The sequence below is a fragment of the Danio rerio genome, chromosome 5 (genome assembly GCF_052040795.2).
Source record: "Danio rerio strain M-AB ecotype USA chromosome 5, GRCz13ab, whole genome shotgun sequence".
In the NCBI taxonomy this organism is placed as follows: Eukaryota; Metazoa; Chordata; class Actinopteri; order Cypriniformes; family Danionidae; genus Danio; species Danio rerio.
Genome location: NC_141025.1, coordinates 75420339 through 75442852, shown reverse-complemented (window position 1 = coordinate 75442852; position 22514 = coordinate 75420339). Strand labels below are relative to the sequence as shown.

The following is a 22514-nucleotide window of genomic DNA, read 5'->3' as shown; positions in this document are numbered from 1 at the left end:
ATCTAAAACGCCGTTTTAAGACTAAAACGCACTAGTGTTAACGGGGCCCTAATTCTCCAGCGAGCAACGCCTCTGAAGCGGCAACGACGGATCCACAATTCAGTTCGGCAATGCCTGACGTCACCCATTCAATGTGAATGGGAAGCGTTAAAGCTGACGCCCCGTGTGAATGGGTGAGTGTTGCTAAGGTGTCTGGAGTAGCGCATTGCTTTGCAGTAGTTGAGGTTTTCTGAGAGGTTGCTACAGTATTTCTGGGGGAATGCTTACAAAATAAAAGAGCAGGAATCTCATATACAGTTGAGGGCAAAATTATTTTCAAACACTTCTCTTTCAAAAAGCGCTGAACTACTGAAATGTATTTAATACTTTAAAAAAAGGCTTTTTTGGTGACGGCAGCCTAAAGACGCCTTTCATATGGAGAATGAAGTCACATGCATTGCTCTGGTGTGAGTTTGCAACAGACTTCAAGAGAGTGTCAAAATCTGGATGGTTCTGTGGGTCTCGTCTGAGCTTTAATTTGTAATTCCTATTGGATTCAGGTCAGGGGATTGGCTGGGCCATTCTACAGCTTGATTTTCTTTCTATGAAAGCATTTGAGACTTTCCTTGGCTGTGTTTTGGACCATTGTCGTGCTGAAATGTCCACCCTGGTTTCATCTTCATACTCCTGCTAATGTAGATGTTGGACTGAAGCAGCTGATACTCATTTACACTGAGGAAGGGGCAGAAGGTTGCTGTAGAACTAGTAAGAGATTTCAGCTGCTGTCTGGGCGTTCACTGCCTTTCTACACCTCCCTTTCTTCATGTGTTCAATCCTTTTTTCCTGCGTCATTTAACGCAACTTCATTTGTAAACTAATTAATGTTGTTTTCTTTGCAAATATGCATTTATTTAGTTGTTTCCAATACCTCGTGAAAATTTCAAGTCAACAGCACCTTTAGAACTATGTTTACTGAGAAAAATGGTCACGTGTTTAATACTTATTTCCCCCGCTGTATGTATTCTGCCGTATGTTCACTTTTAGGAAGGTTTCTATGCAAATGTGAATAAATCAGAGCGCTGATCCCTACACATTTAATGATCTGATGTTTAAATGTGACCCTCCTAATCCTATCCAATCAGCCAGACCCTTGATATTACTTAAAAAACGGCTGAAATTTAATCTCCTTAATGAGAAACAAAAAACTGCTTGCTTTGGCTGTTTCGTATCTCTGCTCCAGCTTTGGTTCTGGACGTTCTCTGAAACCCTTGAACTTCGCATTGCTTGCACTCCTTGTTTTATTACCTCCTTAAGATGAATTGCTCATTTGTAAATTGCTCCGGATAAAAAAAATCATCTACTTAATGAATACTTCACTTTTTTTTACATGGCAAACTGCAATGAATGATTTAACATCGCATTATAGATCATTTTATTGTAAAAATGTTGTCAAATATGAATGTATTTTAAAATTTGAACTCTATGAATTAACACTTGAGGCGTATTTTTGTGTTATATTTCGATGTTCTTTTTAGTATATGTGAGGTATTTATTGTTTAGTACTTATTCAGATTATAATGTTTTGCAGCTTACATCTGGGTACGTAAAAAGCAGATGTTCTTTGTTAAAGGAAACTTTTAACTATGTTTAAATGAACTCACTGGCCACTTTATTAGGTACACCTGTCCAACTGCTTGTTAACGCCAATTTCCAATCAGCCAATCTCATGGCAGCAACATAGACATGGTCAAGAAGACCTGCTGCAGTTCAAACCGAGCATCAGAATGTGGAAGAAAGGTGATTTAAGGGACTTTGAACATGGCATGGTTGTTGGTGTCAGACGGGCTGGCCTGAGTATTTCAGAAACGGCTGATCTACTGGGATTTTCATGCACAACCATCTCTAGGGTTTACAGAGAATGGTCTGAAAAAGAGAAAATAACCAGTGAGTGGCAGTTCTGTGGGCGCAAATGCCTTGTGGAGTTCAGAGGAGAATGGCCAGACTGGTTCCAGCTAATAGAAAGGCAACAGTAACTCAAATAAACACTCGATACAACTGAGGTCTGCAGAAGGGCATCTCTGAACGCACAAAACGTCCAACCTTGAGGTGCATGGGCTACAGCAGCAGAAGACCACACCAGGTGCCGCTCCTGTCAGCTAACAACAGGAAACTGAGGCTACAATTCACACAGGCTCACCAAAATTGAACAACAGAAGATTGCCTGGTCTAGTGAGTCTTGATTTCTGCTGCGACATTCAGATGGTCGGGTCAGAATTTGGCATCAACAACTTGAAAGCATGGATCCATCCTGCCTTGTATCAACAGTTCAGGCTGCTGCTGGTGGTGTAATGGTGTGGGGGATTTTTTTTGGCACACTTTGGCCCATTAGTACCAATTGAGCATCGTGTCAACGCCACAGCCTACCTGAGTATTTTTGCTGAGCATGTCTATCCCTTTATGACCACAGTGTACCCATCTTCTAATGCCTAGTTCCAGCAGGATAACGCACCATGTCATAAAGCGTGAATCATCTCAGACTGCTGTCTTCAACATGACAATGAGTTCCCTGTACTCAAATGGCCTCCACAGACACCAGATCTCAATAGAGCACCTTTGGGATGTGGTGGAACGGGAGATTCGCATCATGGATGTGCAGCCGACAAATCTGCAGCAACAGCGTGATGCTATCATGTCAATATGGAGCAAAATCTCTGAGGAATATTTCCAGTACCTTGTTAAATCTATGCCACGAAGGATCTAGGCAGCTCTAAAGGCAAATGGGGGTCCATCATGGTACTAGTAAAGTGTACCTAATAAAGTGGCCGGTGAGTGTACGTATACTGTTATGAGTTATGAGCACCAATCTGGCATCCTGCAGTTCCTCAAACACTCAGTTTTTTACAATTTTACCTCAGCTGTTTTGTTTTTACCTAATTTTTCAGTGTATTTCACTAAACATCATGAAACAAGTCTTTAAAGGGATAGTTCAAACCAAAATTAAAAATCTCTCATTATTTACTCGCTTGTTCCAAACCTGTTTGAGCTTCTTTCTTGCAGCAAAAACACCCATTGATTCCATAGTATTTTTAGTTTACTATACATGTTAATACCTGATTTTGTTCAACATTCTTCAAATTGTCTTGTTTTGTGTTCAACATAATACAGACATTCTTGAAGGTTTACAACTATTTTACTGTGTAAATGATGAGGAGAATTTAATTTTTGCATGGACTGTCCCTTTTTGTACTGTATGCAAGTCTATGCAAGGTTAGAGGTTTGTCAATATGAGATGCGATGGATTAGATGAGCTGTAGTCAAAAAAACGCAAGCAATTCAACTTTGCAATTCATTCAACTCACCCATAACACAAGCGTTCAAGTGAGCACACACACACGCTCAGTGTTCAAGCGGCTGTCAGCGGGCCCTTATGAATCTTTAAAGAAGCCATAAAACATCCGCCACTAAAGAATAGCCCCGCTCTTGGCTTGATCTGCCAGCCAACAGGTGCCATTACCCAGACCAGACGGCTAGTGTGATTTCACCAGGTAGAGCAGGGGTGTCCAAACTCGGTCCTGGAGGGGTGGTGTCCTGCTGAGTTTAGCTCCAGTTTGCTTCAACACACCTCCCTAGAGGTTTCTAGTAGAGCTTGATTAGCTGCTTCAGGTGTGTTTAATTGGGGTGCAACTAAAATATGCAGGGCACCAGCCCTCCAGGACCGAGTTTGGACATCAATGAGATAGAGCTCAGCTGGATCAACATTCCGATCAGCCAATCAGATTTAAGCAAGGCAAGTTTATTTATATAGCACATTTCATCCAAAGTGGCAATTCAAAGTGCTTTACATAAACAGGAATAAAAGATACAAGTATAAGAAAATAAAAACAAATAATAAGAATTATAAAAATAAGAATAAAAAATACAAAAAACAGATAAAAATTAGTTAAAATAGGTTATAAGATAATAAAAAAGAAAGGAAAAACATAATAATGGGATCTGTCGGACGTAGCACAGTGCTTACTCAGTAAAGGCACAGCTAAACAGATGTGTTTTCAGTCTTGATTTGAATGTGCCTAATGTTGGAGCACATCTGATCATTTCTGGAAGCTGATTCCAGCAGCGAGGGGCATAGTTGCCGAAAGCTCATTCACCCTGCTTTGACTGAACTCTTGGATCTTTTAGTTTATTTGATCCTAAAGATCTGAGTGATCTGTTTGGTTTGTATTCAGATTTATATGTTTACAGTTTATGTTTAGGTTTACAGTTTTGTCCTTTTGGCTTCAAGTCAAATTTAAGCACTTTTTTTCGAACACTTCGAGCACTTCACAAGTGTATATAGTATGGTGTATGTGTATCAGGGGCGTAGATTTAGGGTGGACGGTGGGGACGTGTCCCCACCAATATCCACAAACTACCGAAATGTCCCCACCAATAATTTAATTCAATTAAAAACATTGCGCTGTCAGTATAAACCTAGACATGCCGAAAGGGTTAAATCACGTTCTCTCCTCGAGTCGCACCGCCCCCAAACACAAATGAGCATTGTGATTGGCTGTGCCTTTCTCTGCTGTCATGTGAGAGGCTGCTTTCAGATCATAGTTTCAGATGCAAACAGCGCCAAAACAACTGAGCGGGGAGAATTTCCCGATGTGTGTGAGGTGTGTCCCTCGCACAAGTGAGGATGGACATAAAGAGCTTTTTCCAACGAAAAATGTAAGTCACATAAACTCAAGTTCACTACTGAATAAGTCCATCATGATAATTCCGTTAGGCTAGTGTTTTCACCGCTTTTTTTACGTTCCTCATTTTTCTCAGCCTTGTATATTTATGTTCAGTTATTTCACTTTAAAGGTAATGAAAAGAACGTATTTGTCACTATAAAAGTAAAAGTCCACACACAGGAGTTGGAGAAAAATGCTAATTTTAGAAGAAAATATTAAATGGCATTTAGAGGTTTTTGCATCTAAACTCTTCAAATATGTAAATATACTTATTTTTAAAATACTATTTTTTAATCAAAATTTTCTTTGGGAAATCTGTTAAAACTTGATTTAAATTAAAAATTGAAGCCTATAGGCAAATAACAAACTGGCCAGCGCATTCAACCTTCCTCAGTGAGAATTTGTCCATTTGAATAATAAGACAAATTCAAACATAATAATAATAATCCAACTTTTGGTCTTTCAAACCACCTGACCCCCCTTGGCTACACGCATGACTATTTAATTTAACTTAAAAAAATTGTAAGAAGAGAGGATTACTTAATAATACATTTTAATAGCAGTTAAATAATAAATAGCAATATTAATAAATTAAAAATAAATAAATAAATATATATATATATATATATATATATATATATATATATATATATATATATATATATATATATATATATATATATATATATATATATATATATATATATATATATAAACAATATTCATTCTTGGCGGGGGGGACTCGTCCTAAGTCCCCACCAATGTCAAGCGCAAACCTACGCCCTTGATGTGTATGGTATGGTATATTATAGTAAGGAAAATTTTCATGACGTGATTTTTCCCAAGCCTAGTACTGAATTACTCTCTTTAAAGTCAGTTACTGACATCTTAAATTTGTCATCTGCAGTGGTGTAAATTACAAATGCTCAAACTACTGTGATTGAGACGTTTTTCTCAGGAATTGTAATCTACTATGCAGTTTTCAAAAAAGTGTACTTTTACTTTCACTTGAGTACATTTCACTGCAAACAATGCTTTTCTTGCTTAGATTTTTTGTCTTGTTTCTTGTCTAAATATCTCAAATTTCTTATATCAAGAAGCGTTTTCTAGACAAGCAAAACATATTGTCTTGTTTTGAGAAATCATATGCCAATATTAAGTGAGTTTTTTCCTAAAACAAGTAAAATAATCTGCCAGTGGCGTAAGCAAATTAATCTTGTTTTTTCGTTTGACGTAAGTTTATTTTGCTTACCCCATTGGCAGATTATTTTGCTTGATTTAGGGAAAAACTCTTAATATTGGCATATTATTTCTCAAAACAAGACAATATGTTTTGCTTGTCTAACAAATTCTTCTTGATTTAGGAATTTTTAGATATTTGGACTAGAAACAAGACAAAAAATCTGAGTAAGAAAAGCATTTTTTGCAGTGTATCTGTACTTCTACTCCACTATTTTCCTTCAGCCTATTTTTTTCTTGTCTATGGAGATTGGCTGAGTTAAAAGAAATCCTACAGTTCCTGTCCAATCAAGCAATTGTGCTTCAGCACGGTTCAAGACAACTGTACCTATAGTGTAAATAAATGCACTACATAATGTTACGTGTATACACACATGCACAGATTGCATGTAAACAGCGTAATACTCACAACTCTTGAGTACTTTAGAAAGGGCTACTTTTTACTCATACTTGGAGTGATATTCACAACAGAGACTTTTACTCTACTTGCACTACATTTTTAGGCAAGTATATTACTTTTACTTAAGGATGATTTTTTTTTTTTACTCTTTCCTCCACTGGTTTCATTCATTTAATTTTTTCGACTTTTTCCCTTTATTCATTAGGGGTCACCACAGCGGAATGAACCGTCAACTTATCCAGCATATGTTTTACGCATGCCCTTCCAGCCGCAAACGACTGGTCATTTGTTACCTTATTTTAATTTGATGTTCACTCGTAAAAGGGTAAACTCAGTCATGAAATGGTAACATTTTTACATTGGTCGACACTGAACATGTTCTGTTAACTCTGTTGAACTAGAACTACTAAAACTGAAACAAAAGACATAATAACTAGATAGAAATGTGTTCACAAAATAAAAAATAAACTAAACAACTCATGAAGTTGGCTAAAACTAGACTGAAATGCACAGCAAATCTAATAATGTCTTCAAAATAAAAGCCCAAAGGCGGCTCAATGGTTAGCATTGTCGCCTCACAGCAAGAAGTTTGCTGGTTCGAGTCCCGGCTGTGCTCAAGTCAAAGATTGCATGTTCTCCCTGTGTTTGCGTGGTTTCCCCCACAGTCCATACACATGCGCTTTAGTTGAATTGGATTAACTAAATCGGTTGTAGTGTGTGTGTGTGTGTGTAAATTAGTGTGTGTGGGTGTTTCCTTGTACTGGGTTGCAGCTGAAAGGGCATCCGCTGTGTAGAACAAATGCTGGATCAGTTGGCGGTTCACTCCGCAGTGGCGACCACTGATGAATAAAGAGACTAAGCTGTAAGAAAATGAATGACTTAATAATAGTTCATTTAAAAATGCAAACTATAATAACTTTGGTAGGAATTAGGTATGGATTACATTTTCGAACAGGAGTGACGTGTCAACAAATGCTGGATTCCACACAATTCCTTCATGTTGCCCCAACACAAATCGGTTAACTTAATAGTTTTTACAAATTATAATGGATTAAACAATTCAGTTGTCTCATTTTTAACATGTAGATTGAACAAGCCACAAAAGTCATTTTGGCAAAACCACACCCGCCCTTTCACAGACACACCCACACACACCTGTCTCACCTGTATTTCATGCTACTGTGTCGTCCAATGGCCTCCTTCATGTGGGCGTGGCCTTGAGGCAGGGGGCGGGACCCCGGCGCGTCCCGCGTTTTGACTGAGCTCTGAGTGGCGTAGTTGCCATTTCCCCCCTGTCCTCTTTCTCCTCCTCCACCGCTGCTGCCCCCTGGCGGAGGGGCAGTTCTCAGGCCGCATAGCCGGTCCTCACTGCGGCTCTTCAGATTGTGCTCCGTACAGGCAAATGAGACCTGCATGCTGACCAACTCACTTCTGCGCTCAGTTTATCAGACTCCTCAAGGTATGTTTGTGTTCAGATAGATAGATAGATAGATAGATAGATAGATAGATAGATAGATAGATAGATAGATAGATAGATAGATAGATAGATAGATAGATAGATAGATAGATAGATAGATAGATAGATAGATAGATAGATATATGGATGGATGGATGCTCAAGTCAGGTTTTGCACCTGCTGACACCAACTTGCAGCTGTTGCGCGGAGGGCGCGCGTCCAACGCAACCCAAACGCGATGGGGTGCGTGTTTATGTCGCTTGGCAAAAAGTCACGACTGGCTCCAGTCCAGGCCTTTAACGTGCTGCTGCGTGCCCGGTCTGTCTATGCAGTCGCCCGCTGCACTTCTCCCATAGCCGGATCGATGCAACTTGAAGACGCTCCTCCGCTCCGTGTTGAGGCATTCCTCTGCAGAATCCGGGTGGTCTCTCTGTGCAAGGCGGGGGAGCTCCTCAAAATGCGGAACCACCCAATCCACACCGGGTCTCCGCCGACAGGATGCGCAACAGCCGGCGCCGCTTCACCTAATGGCACCCAAATACGCGACTGCAGAAATGTGTTTACACGCGCCTGAACATCTCTTCGTACACACACACACACGCACACGCTCGCTCGCGCACGCACTCGGCGGTGATGGTCACTATCTGACACAGCGCGCGCCCTCACGCGCTCCAGCAAACGTCGCGCTGCTTTTCAGACGCGTAATTATTGCCATGGTGATCACCGAACGCGATCCAAAGTGAGTTTGACAGCTCCGCAGGGTCCATATTCCATCGTCAGATCTGATCCTGATGGCCGATATGTCGCGTCGTGAACGCGTTATAGCGGCGAGAGGCTGTCGGTGGAAGTGAGAAGAGAGCTGTGCGTCCGTTCAGATGAGCGACAGAGCCATCAAACGCGCTACTGCCAACTCACAACCCAATCAAATGCTGTGTGAACCCCCACCCTCTCTCTCTCTCCCCCTTTCTCTCTCTCTCTCGGATTTCCATTGTGATTAATGTGTGAATTGAGCAGGACCACTGCGGAATAATCATGTTATTGTTTGTGTCACACATACACACATGCACTCGCTCACCCACGCACAATATTTTACATTTCTCGGTTGCCTAAATAGCCACCTAATAGACACCCAGAGGATATTTAACCATTCTGGAATATTAAATAGCAATTGTTATAGTAAATATAGGCAAATATGTTATCATGTACCACAAAACCAGTCATAAATATCAGGTTTTCTTTTAATTGAGATGTTTATGTCAGATGAAATCTGAATAAATAAGCTTTCTTTTATAATACTTTGAAACTATTTGACCAAAAAACTGGAAACTGGATGGGATTTGTGGTTCCAGATCACAGTTTATACTAAATTATAGTAAAATAAAGGTTAAAAATGTTTTTAAAAAATAAATAAACAATCCATCAACGTTAAAAATGTATTTATTAAATATATTAGCATCCAAATGAGAGGTTTTATTTCTAAGCAAACACTTTTGAAAAAGAATTTCACTGCTTCTTTTAACCTGCTGAACCAAATCAATAAATAATGAAATACATATGATTGTTAATATTAAATAAAAAATAACAATTTAATGACGTATCAGTGCAGAGACACTCTGAAGTGCATCAATGTTGCCTTATGTTGCTCAAAACTCTGAAAGTAGAATAGTTTCTTATTAGCTTTTTTTTCCATTAATTAAGGTGCCTAATTTAAAATAAAGGCATGAGGTCGTCTTTTTTAATACACAAAATGTTGAAACTTTATAACATCAAACAAATAGACCTTTATTGTGATGGAAAATGTAGAATGGGTTATGCTTTGTGGACACTTTTAGTTCTGTTTTGTCTCTCGTTTTAATCCTGTCTGCTTAGTAGTCATAAGATGCATGCCCAATTTAGCGGCTGCATCCTTCGAAGGCCATATTAGAAGGCCAGTTGCGTCATCACAGCGCAATGAAGGCTGTCAAATTTAAAGGCTTTTCTTAAACGTGACCTCCAATTGCATCCTTTGTTTCTAGTGAAAATAAAAGATAAAACCGATGCATTTTTTACAACCCATACTATCCCAAGATTCCTTGTGCAGATGACAACTGAATTTTATACTATTATTTCCAGAAACAATTTAAATTTAAATGATTGATTACAATTTTGAATGTAATTTCACCCAATTCATGATATCCCAGCCTGAGAAAATGTAAGTATTTTACGTTTTGCCAGTGTAGTTGCTACGAGTTCGTACGAGTTCAGTCTTACGAAATTGTACGATTTTAAAAAGGAGGCGTGGCACCTAACTCCACCCCTAAACCCAACCTTCATTGGGGGATGAGCAAGTCGTACTAATTTGTACGAATTAGATCGTACTAATTTATACGAATTAGCCACTTAATCAAAAAGGTACGAATTGCCGTGAGATTGTGTTGGATATCTGGCTTTGTGGACTTTGTAGGCTGCAACATTTAGTTGCGAACTTCGCACCACGCAATTTTGTTATTATGCCGTTTTTGTGACTGCCGCTTTAAATTCAAATGAGATTGTGCTCTTTTCAAAAAAGGGCGGAGCTACAAATGCCTATGTGTCAGCATAGTGGCAAATTAAAAACAAAACTATGCTAATGAGGGAGAGATGGTCAGTAATGGGCGGGGCTTTCCTCCCCTGTTGACATGTACAATACGCTTATTTCACACGGCCGCCATTTAGCAATTTAGCATCAAACAACATCACAATCACTTTCAGAGTAATATGCTCAAGTGTCCTCCTGGGCTTCAGTTCATGGCACCAGGTAAACACGGTGGGGATCCTTTCCTGCTTCAGCCTATGTAACCCGGTGAGCGATAAAAGACTGCAGTCCTCTGCAGCACACCCTCGTGTTGTCTGTAATAGTGTTGTCCCGGTACTAAAGTTTTAAAAATGTCAATTTCCCGATAACATTGAAGCGCTGCTGAACGCAGATGACTCGACTGATCTTCACAGCTGCTTCGCTCTCCAGTCTCCGTGTATCTGTGTTTGCGCTCAGTTCACCGCTCTTCACCCAGTGCAAACACAGAAACACGGAGACTGGAGCGCGAAGTAGCCGTGAAGATCAGTCGAGTCATTAAGCAGATCACAGTCTGTGTTTGTACTCGGTAAACAGCGAAGGGTGAACTGATGACCTTCTCGGCCAATCACAAGCATTTCTGTTGAGCACTTGAACACAATGGCAAATCAGCGCTGTTTTAAGAAAGCCATCAACAGTGGTTTAAATGTTAATAGGAAATTGACGGTTTTTCTTTTAGTTCAGTATCACGACAGGTCTAATATTGTGAAATAATCAGTTCATTAACTAGAGTTTGATTAATGGCATATAAAACGTGTGTTTGGGAAAGAAAACCTTAGCTAACTAGTGCTATTTCCCTTAACTTAGCTGAAAAATGAGCTCTGATATCCCTTTTTATTTTTACTATTCATTTTGAACAGACCTTCGTGTCACTCGGAAGGCGTTAAAATTATAAATTTGAGTCACTTTATCTTCGCTGATAAGATATACAGCCAAGTGCACAGCGTTCCTATATAACTCCCAACGATATTTCTGGGTTTCTTCCCACCGCAGCCTCGATTTCACTTTTAAAAATGGCGGCCGCCTGAAATCAGTCCAGGGCCGGAGTGGAACTCTGGAGTTTCAAGCCTCCTCAGTTCACGACTGACTATATTAAAATAAGGTCATTTCCAATTCAGTTTCTAATTACACTATCCCGTCTTTTTTTTTTTTGATAAAACAGGTGCTTTAGAACTTTAAATGTTCAACAACCCTAACAGTATTATATGTCTTAACCATAAAAATAAATAAATAATCATACACAGACGAGGATCAAACCCAGGTCAGCTGTGTCGTGATCTAAAGTGCTTACCACTGAACCACTACAACTGTATAGTGCAGAGAGACTCATCTGAATTATATCATCATTAACCTGCAGGCTGGTTATATATAAAAAGAGTAGAGCTGCGGTAAAATAATGAATAAGATGACTGTGGTCAAGTAAATAAATAAATTAATTTAAAAAGTGTGACTGCTGAGAGCAACAGATTCTGGAGCTAGGGACACCGGCCCTCGCGGCCAAAAAACGGACCGGCCCACCGGGAATTCTCCCGGTCCTCCCGATTAGCCAATCCGGGCCTAAATCAGTCTATGGGAGAATGTCAATCAAAGTGTTTCTGCAGACTGTTTTCATCAAGTGTCATCATAACAAATAAACGTAATACATTTTTACCATTACAGGCTGGTTATATTCACTCACTGCTGCCACACAACTGTCCTTAAGCCCTTTATAAAGGTGATTTTTGCATAATAGGTCCACTTTAAAGCTTTGACTGCTGCAATTTGAAGTTCTCCTTTGACTTCTTGGACCTGATGTAACAATCAGATGTGGACTGTGATAAAAAAAAGTGATAAATAGGACAGACGAATGTGAATTTGTAGTTTCTCTGCCTCACTCTTACTAGATGTTAAAACATCCTAGAACTTGCTCAGCTCCTGCCTAAACCCCGCCCAGCCTAATGTGATTGGCCATCTCAATCATTTTGACATTTGCTGTGTGCAAGCAAATAATCCATTAGTAATTGGACTGATGGTTTAGTTGTGCTGTGAGTGTGCACTTGGGTGGCTCAAATTCAATTCAATTCAATTAGAATTTTTGGTATAGTGCTTTTTCAAAGCTTCAAAAGCAGCTTTACAAAAGGTGTAATGCATTTGGAAGAACAAAGTGTCATAAACAACTATGATTTCATGCTAAAAATTTCCTTTCACAACCTGATGATCCCTCTCAGCAGTCACACAACATCATAAGATGTTCATATTAGGTTGGATTTAGGTCATGACGTCAGGTCTTTCAAGAGTTCGCCCTTAGCTGATGATTGATTATGGAGCGTGTTTGGCATGCTGTCCCGGGAGAGAGATCCTCATGAGATCCTCGAGCCCGGGGCTGGTTGATTTTGGGGTGTGTTGTAAAGTGACCAAAATCTAACATCGAACCAACATCTTAAACCAGGGGTGTCCAAACTCAGTCTTGGAGGGCTGGTGTCCTGGAAGGTTTAGCTCCAACCCCCTAATCAAACCCATCAGAACCAGCCAATCAAACTCTTACTAGATATACTAGAAACCTCCTAGCAGGTGTGTTGAAGCAAGTTGTAACTTAACTCTGCAGGACACCGGCCCTCCAGGACCGAGTTTGGACACCCCTGTCCTAAACCAACATCATATTAACATCAAATGCTGACATCTGCTGACATTGATGTTTAGTTGATTTTCGGTTGTGTTTGAAAGTGACTAAAATCCGACGTCAAGCCATCATCTTAAGCCAACGTCATATTGATCACAAACACTGACATTTATTTGTCAGTTAAGGCAACCAAAATCCAACATCTGATAGACGTCATAGTGGTAACGTCCACACAACATCTATATTATTCAACACGGGCTCATTGTGGAAACGTAGCCCCACGGACGTTACTGCGGACCGCGATTTACGTCCCGGGAGGTACATATTCGAGCGGTTTTTGTTTTCGCGGATCCGCGAGAGGCCGCTGTGCGCGCTTTTTTGCGTCTCGGGCGCCTCTCGGGAGTGCGCGGCGTTCACGCCTGCACCGTTCTCGCGCGAAAGGGCGCCCTCCTCTTCCTCCTCCTCCTCCTCCTTCCCTAAACCCGAGCGACGGTTCGCAAAAGCCGTCCAGAAAAAAAAAAAAAAAAGCAAAAGCCCTCGTCTTCGATTTCAACCGCGTTTTCGGATCCCGCCGCGTTCTCGCCCTTAATTTTTGGATTCCGTTTTTCGTCTTACCTGATTTCCGGAACCTGCTGTTCCCCGGACTCGATCCCGGTCGTCGTCCACCGCGGCCGAGCTCCTCCTCCTCCGGGGCCTCCGCTCCGCCGACGCAACACTGTGAGCTAAGCGGACAAACTGATTGCATCGGGAAAGCCCTCCACTAAGAGGCGAGCCGTCGGCCGGCGAGCGCGAAGAGGAGAGGCGGAGCGGCGCCACACCGCCCCGCAGCTTTCGCTCGAAAAAAACTAAACGCGGCCTTTACGTACCTCTGGCCAAGTAAATCGCGGTTTCCAGAAACGTCCGCGGGGCTTGGGAATGAGCTTGGGTTGATATTATTACGCATACTGGATATACCTGCTTAATATCACTCAAAGACGGGCTGGTCTGAGTATTTCAGAAACTGTTGATCTACTGAGCTTTTCACGCACAACCATCTCTAGGGTTTACAGAGAATGGTCTGAAAAAGAGAAAATATCCAGCGAGCAGCAGTTCTGTGGGGTTGCCTGGTCTGATGAGTCTCGATTTCATTCGGATGATCGGGTCAGAATTAAGCATCAACAACATGAAAGCATGGATCCATCCTGCCTTGTATCAACAGTTTAAGCTGGTGGTGTTGGTGTAATGGTGTGGGGAATATTTTCTTGGCACACTTTGGCCCATTAGTACCAACTGAGCATCGTGTCAACGCCACAGCCTACCTGAGTATTGTTGCAGACCATCTCCATCCCTTTATGAGCACAGTTTACTCATCTTCTAATGGCTACTTCCAGCAGGATAACGCACCATGTCATAAAGCATGAATCATCTCAGACTGGTGTCTTCAACATGACAATGACTTCACTGCACTCAAATGGCTTCCACAGTCACCAGAGCTCAATCCAATAGAGCACCTTTAGGATGTGCTGGAACGGGACATTCGCATTATGGATGTGCAGCCGACAAATCTGCAGCAACTGTGTGATGCTGCATTGTCAATATGGAGCAAAATCTCTGAGGAATATTTCCAGTATATTGTTGAATCTATGCCACGAAGAATTCGGGGCGGTTCTGAAGGCAAAATGGGGTCCAACTTCATTACTAGTAAGGTGTACCTAATAAAGTGGCCGGTGAGTGAATAGAACACTGGTCTTGTAGTTTTGGAGATTCTAATGAACAAAATCGTACATACAATATAGCTCTCACACACTTTGGTTCATGCAGGCTGAGCCGAAATGCAAGAACATCGTCTGCCAAGTTCATCGTAAATCAGCTCAACGAGTGAATTGTGTTCTTGACACAAATATGAATAAGAAAAATGTGCTCTCGGCTCTCTGTTTAATAAGGCCAGGGGTTGCTTTGAGAGCCAGATGGCTGTGCTTCTGTTGCTGATGAATGCTGCTGTTGTAGCATCTGCACTGAATCAGCCCAGTAGCAAAACCACAGGTATATGAGGGAAACAAATGATGCACAGCAAAACATCCTGAATAACGCCAAACAAGATCAAACTCAGATATTTAAGGAGACGTTACAGTTATTCACCCTTCTGAAATTTTTTGTTTCTTTGTGAAATATTTTTTTAAATGATGTTCAACAGAGCAAGAATATTTTCACAGTATTTCCTATAATATTTTTTCTTCTGCCGAAAGCCTTATTGGTTTTATTTCGGCTAGAATATAAGCAGTTTTTAATTTTTTCAAAACTAATTTTAGGTTCATTTTATTAAACAATTTTTTTTAATGTCTAATGGGATTTTTTAATGGGAGAACATGCAAACTCCACACAGAAATGCCAGCTGACCCAGCCGGGGCTCGAACTGGCAACCTCTTGTTGTGAGGCGACAGTGCTAACCACTGAGCCGCCGTGTTGCCCCATATAGTAATATTTAAAACCTAATTTAGTATTTATTTATTATTCCTAATTTAGGAATTATGTTTATGAGGTAAACATAATATAAAAAGAAATATTTCATATTGGATTAGTTATATGATTATATACTTGCTGATGCAGCTGAAGACAAAATTAATAGCCCACCAGTGAAATATTAATTCTTTTAAAAATATTTCCTAAGTGATGTTTAACAAAGCAACGACGCTTTTCACTGTATTTCCTATTAAATATTTGAATAAATTCACAGCATTTCCTATTATATTAAATATTTTAGTAATAAATAATAATAAATTCACAGGTTTTCCTATTATATAATTTTTTAGTAATAAATAGTAATAAATTTATAGTATTTCCTATATTATTAATTATTTTAGTATTAAATAGTAATAAATTCACAGTATTTCCTATTATAATAATTATTTTAGTATTAAATAGTAATAATTTCACAGTATTTCCTATTATAATAATTATTTTAGTATTAAATAGTAATAAATTCATAGTATTTCCTACTTTATTAAGTATTTTAGTAATAAATAGTAATAAATTCACAGTATTTCCTATTATAATAATTATTTTAGTATTAAATAGTAATAAATTCATAGTATTTCCTACTTTATTAAGTATTTTAGTAATAAATAGTAATAAATTCACAGTATTTTCTATTATAATAATTATTTTAGCATTAAATAGTAATAAATTCATAGTATTTCCTACTTTATTAAGTATTTTAGTAATAAATAGTAATAAATTCACAGTATTTCCTATTATAATAATTATTTTAGCATTAAATAGTAATAAATTCACAGTATTTCCTATTATAATAATTATTTTAGCATTAAATAGTAATGAATTCACAGTATTTTCTATTTTAATAATTATTTTATTATTAATTAGTAATAAATTCATAATATTTCCTATTTTATTAATTATTTTAGTAATAAATAGTAAAAAATTCACAGTATTTCCTATTATAATAATTAGTTTAGTAATAAATAGTAATAAATTCATAGTATTTCTTATTATATTAAATATTTGAATAATAAATTCACGGCATTTCTTATCATATTAAATATTACAGTAATAAATAATAATAAATTCATAGTTTTTCCTATTATATACATTTTTTGTAATAAATTCACAGTATTTCCTATTATATACATTTTTAGTAATAAATAGTAATACAATTCACAGTATTTCGTATGTTGAAAATTTTAGTAATAAATTCACAGTATTTCTTATTATATTAAACATTTTAGTAAGAAATAGTAATAAATTAATTGTATTTGCTATTAAATTAAATATTATAGCAATAAATTCACAGTATTTCCTATTATATTAAACATTTTAGTAAGAAAAAGTAATAAATTAATAGTATTTGCTTTTATATGATATATTTTAGTAATAAATTTACAGTATTTCCTATTATATTAAATGTTTTACTAATAAATTGACACTATTTCCTATTATATAAAATACTTTAGTAATAAATATTGAAAAATCTACAATATTTCCCATGTGTTTGGACTGTGGGGGAAAACGGAGCACCCGGAGGAAACCCACGCCAACTCGGGGAGAAAATGCAAATTCCACACAGAAATGCCAACTGACTCAGCCGAGGCTCGAACCAGTGACCTTCTTGCTATGCACTACCCACTGCACCACCGCGCCAGCTTAGTATGATTGTAAATTATCTTTGAAAAAATGTTTTTAAAAATGTTAATTAAAAATTTTAATTAACCTAGTTAAGTCTTTAAATGTCACTTTAAGCTGTATAGAAGTGTCTTTAAAAAATTTAGTCAAATATTATGTGCTGTCATCATGGCAAAGATAAAATAAATCAGTTATTAGAGAAGAGTTAATAAAACTATTATGTTTAGAAATGTGTTGAAAAAATCTTGCTGTTAAACAGAAATATACAGAGGGCTAATAATTTAGGACGGCTAATAATTCTAACTTCATCTGCGTGTGTGTGTAAATTTATTTCAATGTCTTTCTGTACACTGAATCGTGGGATGATGTGTTTGTCGCTCTGCTGACTGTTGAAACGCATTAATATTTGTACTCCGTCATGCAGCTCCAGAACGCTTTTCAAAGCTGGATTCAGTGCATCAGGGTGCACAGAGACTGCCGTTGGCCAATCAGAGCACAGCGGTGCAGAAGAGGCAGCCAGTGACAGCGCAGCCACATGTGTAGTGAACATGGGGGGAAAAGAACAAATCTGCTCTCATCACAGAACATCTGCATGCAATCCAGAGCCAGAGAGAGAGAGCGAGCGAGAGAGAGAGAGAGAGAGAGAGAGAGAGAGAGAGAGAGAGAGAGAGAGAGAGAGAGATTGGGGTTTAAATATTACTCTTTACATTCGGTTTCTGACCATCTAAATGAAGGGTTTCTATCATGTGGTCTGCATGTAATGAGTGTCTCTAATAAGAGCAGCATTGCAGGAGCTGTCCATGGTTCTGAAATTAATCAAAATGCTGGATCAGCAGGAATATGCATTGATATTTTAAAACAAAATTCATTCCTGTGATGCAAAAAAACTATATTTGAGCTTCACTACAGCAGTCCTGAATTTTACATGGTGAATTAGAAATCATTCTGAGATGCTAATTTGGTGACTTTTATTTTTTATTTTAATAAATTATTGTAATTTATGGTTGCTCAGCTCAGACGGAGCTCAGTTTTTAGTATTGGTTATATATAGATATATACACCACCGGTCAAAAGTTGGGGTCAGTACGGTTTTTAAAGGTTTTAAAATAAGCTTCCTCTGCTCACCAAAATTTATTTCATCAAATACAGTACACATTGTAAAAGGTTATTGCACTATAAAATAACTGTTCAAAAGTACTTTATAAATTAGTTAAATTATTTATTCCAGTGATTTTAAAGATGAATTTTCAGCTTCAGTACTTCAGTTTTCAAAGTGACATGATCCTTCAGAAATCACTCTAATATTTATTATTATTAATATTATTATTATTTTTTTTTTTTAATTAATGGTAATAGTAATAAAAGCAATAATGATGAGTAATAATTAAATTTGAAACTACATACAATAAGTAATTGGTAAATATTTAATAAAGAAGTATTTAATAATTTTTTACATTTAATAAATGGCATCTTGATAAACAGAATAAGTTTCTTTAATTAATTGAATAAAAAACAATATTAAATAAATAAAAACTGACTTTTGAGCTGCAGTGTGTGTGTGTGTGTGTGTGTGTGTGTATATATATAGTTGAAATCAAAATTATTAGCCCCCCTGATTTTATATATATATATATATATATATATATATATATATATATATATATATATATATATATATATATATATATATATATATATATTTATATATTTATATATTTATATAAATATATGTACACACACTACCTGATCAAAAGTTGATCATTTGGAAAAGTGTCAGAAGGTAGATTTTTGCGATTAATTCATCTGTTGAACTTCATCCCAATCATCACAAATACTGCAGAAGACCTACTGGAACCCGCATGGAGTCAAGATTCTTATAGAAATCAGTCAGGTTTGGTGAAGGAAAAGTCATGGTTTGGGGTTACATACAGTATGGGGGCGTGCGAGAGATCTGCAGAGTGGATGTCCACATCAACAGCCTGAGGTATCAAGACATTTGTGCTGCCCATTACATTACAAACCACAGGAGAGGGCAAACTCTTCAGTAGGATAACGCTCCTTCTCATACTTCAGCCTCCACATCAAAGCTACTGAAGGCAAAGAAGTTCAAGGTGCTCTAGGATTGGCCAGCCCAGTCACCATACATGAACATTATTGAGCATGACTGAGGTAAGATGGAGGAGGCATTGAAGATGAATACAAAGAATCTTGATGAACTCTGGGCATTGAGTCATTGCAGAGATGGATGGATGCAGTCCTCCAAGCTCATGGGAGTCATGCACAATTTTCATTCTTTTTCCACAGCAGCATGACTTTATATTCAATACTGGACATGATTTCTGTTAAGTGACAAGACTTTTGTCTAAGTCAAACCTTACAGCCCAAATTAAATCACTAAAAATCAAGGCATGATCATATTTTATTTCGGTAAAACAAGTGTAATCTGGAGGCCTTTCATTAAGCCACTTCTGAAATGATCAGCTAGAAGTCAAGTTATCATTTGTTGCTCCTAAAACTTGGATAGGCAACAAGACTTCTGTCATGTAGTGTAGAAAAACTTCTCAATTTAAGATTTTGTGGATGTTTGGACTAGAAAAGCGTTTTTTGCAGTGTGTTATTGCGATGTTCAAACTCCTCACATAATAAGTACAGAAATACAGTGTTGCCGAGGTTGAACCCAGCTGTGTCATAGGAGATCCATTAATATTAGTATCTCTGTTGTATTAGATTGTACTGCTCTTTAGCTTCAGATTGTCATCTCAGCTGCAAAAACAACGTGAGGTGCAGAGGCCGAACATGTGCTTTATAGAATCAGAGCACATCAAACCACCTGGTTTTGCAAAGTAGTCCATATGGCAGGCGAAAGACGGAGAGAAAGATAGAATATGCCCTCTTCTTTGCCTGTAAGGTGTGTCCTACTAAAGGCGTAATTAAGATGTAATTGCAAATTAATTGGCAGAAAATGACAAAAGTAGGTCTTGACCGATAGCGAGAAGGGATTTGCCAGAGGACAAAAAGCTCCACTTTCTGTCTCGCTCCAATTTCACAGAGTAAAACAAATGCTTGTGTTGTCTCTGTGTCATGTGCTCTCCCGTCTATTGTCTAGTCCCATCCTCCTTGTTAACCCATTATTAGTTAATTATGTTCATCTGTTTGTGTGTTAATTTACTTCTGCTTATATTCTCCTCATGTCCGCTGTCCTGTGCCAGTTCGTCGTCCCCCTGTGTTCCTGCTCCAGTCTTGTCTCGCCAGCCCAGCCAAGTTTGTTTGTGTTATAGTAATGTTTTCCCCCTTGGGGTAGTTTGTTTTGCCTTTTTGTTTTATTTGTATTTTATTATCAATAAAACCCATATTATTTTCTGCACCTGCACTGTAAAAAATAAATCCTTAAAATTTACAGTAAAAAACGCCAGCTGTGGTTGCCAGTACTTTACCGTTAAAAACACGGTAGAAACCGTAAAAGTAATTTCTCCTTTTTAAGATAAATTACTGTATTTTATTAATTTATAGAGGTTATATGTTTGTATTTTGAATGACCAACATCTACACATCTTTTGTTACACAGTTAGACACATTTGCACACCCACATGCAGGTGGTGATGAGGAAGTTACATAATGAGCCAATGCTCATCACAATCAACTTTTCCTCAGTGTCATTCACACAGCTACTGAACACCAGTATGGTAACACGCATAATTAAATTAAAGTCATGAAATAAACATTGTTTATCAAAATTAGATGTAACATAAATCTCTAATGAACAAAACTGATGGGGAAACAACTAAAAAGATCCGTATTAATGTCAACAAAATGCATAAAAAGTTATGTGCCACGCAGGGAATTCTGGGAAAGTAAATTTACGGTTATTTGCTGTATATATTAAGGAAACACACCGTAAACCAGGTTACGGATTTGTAATGTAGCATTTTTACAGTTTTTTACTGTTGAAATCACGGCCATTTTTTACAGTGTGAGTCCTCACTCCTTTTTTCTACACCAGTGGTCCCCAACCACCAGGCCGCGGACCGGTAACGGTCCGTGGAACAGTTTGTACCGGGCCACATAAGAAATCATAAATTTTTTCTGAAGAAAATATTCCCCCCGCGACTTGGTTTCTTCCACTCACCCCCGCCATCTCGCGTGAAATGGAATATGCCAAAATCCACCACAGAGCAGGCAGAACGATCGCTAGAATATAGCTCAGTGGTGGTTGTTGAAAGTTTAAAGCTATTAAACAGGTATTATAGAGTCCAAATCAGCAGAGCATTTAAGGATTGTGCATATATGTGTGCGTGCATCGCTAAGTAAGTACCCGGAATCATTGCAATATGTATCTATATGGAGTTTCACATAATCAAACTCATTAGGGCTGTAACATGCCAATGCAAACATTTAATTTGGCTATGCAGTTGTATTATTGTTAAAATGTTCGTCAGTTTAAATGTTTGGCACAGATGTTATGTATTTGATGCATATAAACCTTGATTGAAACATAATCATTCCGCGATAGTGCAACTAGCGCATGCGCACGGAGTTGTTCATGATTAACCTGGATGCACGAGCGCAGCAGCGGTGTTCACGTGATTCCCCCCTCCCTGGCCCACACCGGTCCATTGTAAAATTGACAAACGATGACAGGTAATAAAAAGGTTAAAGACACTGCTCTACACAAACCGTGACACGAAATGCAGCCATACGTCCTACTAATTATGGCTACATAATTCGCGATCTCCAAAAACGTATATAGGGGTACATTTTCAGAATGAGCCTGTGTTGGCTAATAATACTGTCCTTTAAAAAAATTTAATTACTTTTATTCCAGCCAAACTTTAAAAAAAATAAGACTTTCTCCAGAAAAAAAAATATTATAGGAAATATTGCGATTTTTTTCTTGCTGTTATGCATCACTTGTGAAATAAAAATAAATATTAAGAATTTAATTAATAAAATTAAGATTAATAATAAGAAGTGTAAAAACAAATCCGTCCAAGAAGATTATCAACCAGCAAAACTCAAATAAAACAGCATCCCTTCAGTGCACTCACTCATTTAAGTGCACTGCTATATCGGTGGACTAATGTAGGGAATAGCAAATGAAGGGATTTCTGTACAGAGCAAGTTTAACTCACATTATGCTTTTTCCCTGTAATAAATCTGTTGCATGGCCTCCAGTGGACAGCAATGAGAACTGCATGTCAATTATTCATGGAAGTACGAATCCGCTTTTCAAAAGACGAAACCTGGAAACAGATCGCTGTCCCCCCTGGAGAGACGGCGCTTTTAAGTGCTTCCATCTGGAGAAAACACAATATGCGCAAAAAACATAAAAGCGTACGCAGATACACACTTCAGCCAGCAGTATATGCTCTCAGACAAGCATTTTGTTCTCCCTCTGTGTGCCTTTTATTATTTTTTTC

General features: G+C 38.0%; 1 protein-coding gene and 1 long non-coding RNA gene across 13 annotated transcripts in view; one reads left to right on the top strand and one right to left on the bottom strand.

Moving 5' to 3' along the window:
• Positions 1-22514, top strand: part of LOC147844520 (uncharacterized) — an 81242-nt gene that overhangs the window by 49682 nt on the left and 9046 nt on the right. The window contains exon 1 of one of the 3 annotated variants that reach the window (XR_015492062.1): positions 7593-7795. The exons of 1 other annotated variant lie outside the window; for it this stretch is intronic. This is a non-coding gene — a long non-coding RNA (uncharacterized LOC147844520). Of the gene's footprint in view, positions 1-7592; positions 7796-21247; positions 21402-22514 lie in introns of those variants that run through there. One more of the 3 variants, XR_015492063.1, reaches the window with a different exon arrangement.
• The window catches only part of LOC100334158 (voltage-gated potassium channel subunit beta-3), an 89352-nt gene that overhangs the window by 58372 nt on the left and 8466 nt on the right, over positions 1-22514 (bottom strand). For 4 of the 10 annotated variants that reach the window (XR_015492035.1, XR_015492034.1, XR_015492033.1 and 1 more), the window contains exon 1: positions 7501-8698. The exons of the other annotated variants lie outside the window; for them this stretch is intronic. Coding sequence is in view for 1 of the 4 variants with exons in the window: in XM_087254599.1 (XP_087110725.1) it covers positions 7501-7751 (251 nt within the window). In the remaining 3 variants the exon portion in view is untranslated. Of the gene's footprint in view, positions 1-7500; positions 8699-22514 lie in introns of those variants that run through there. 10 annotated transcript variants of the gene reach the window in all.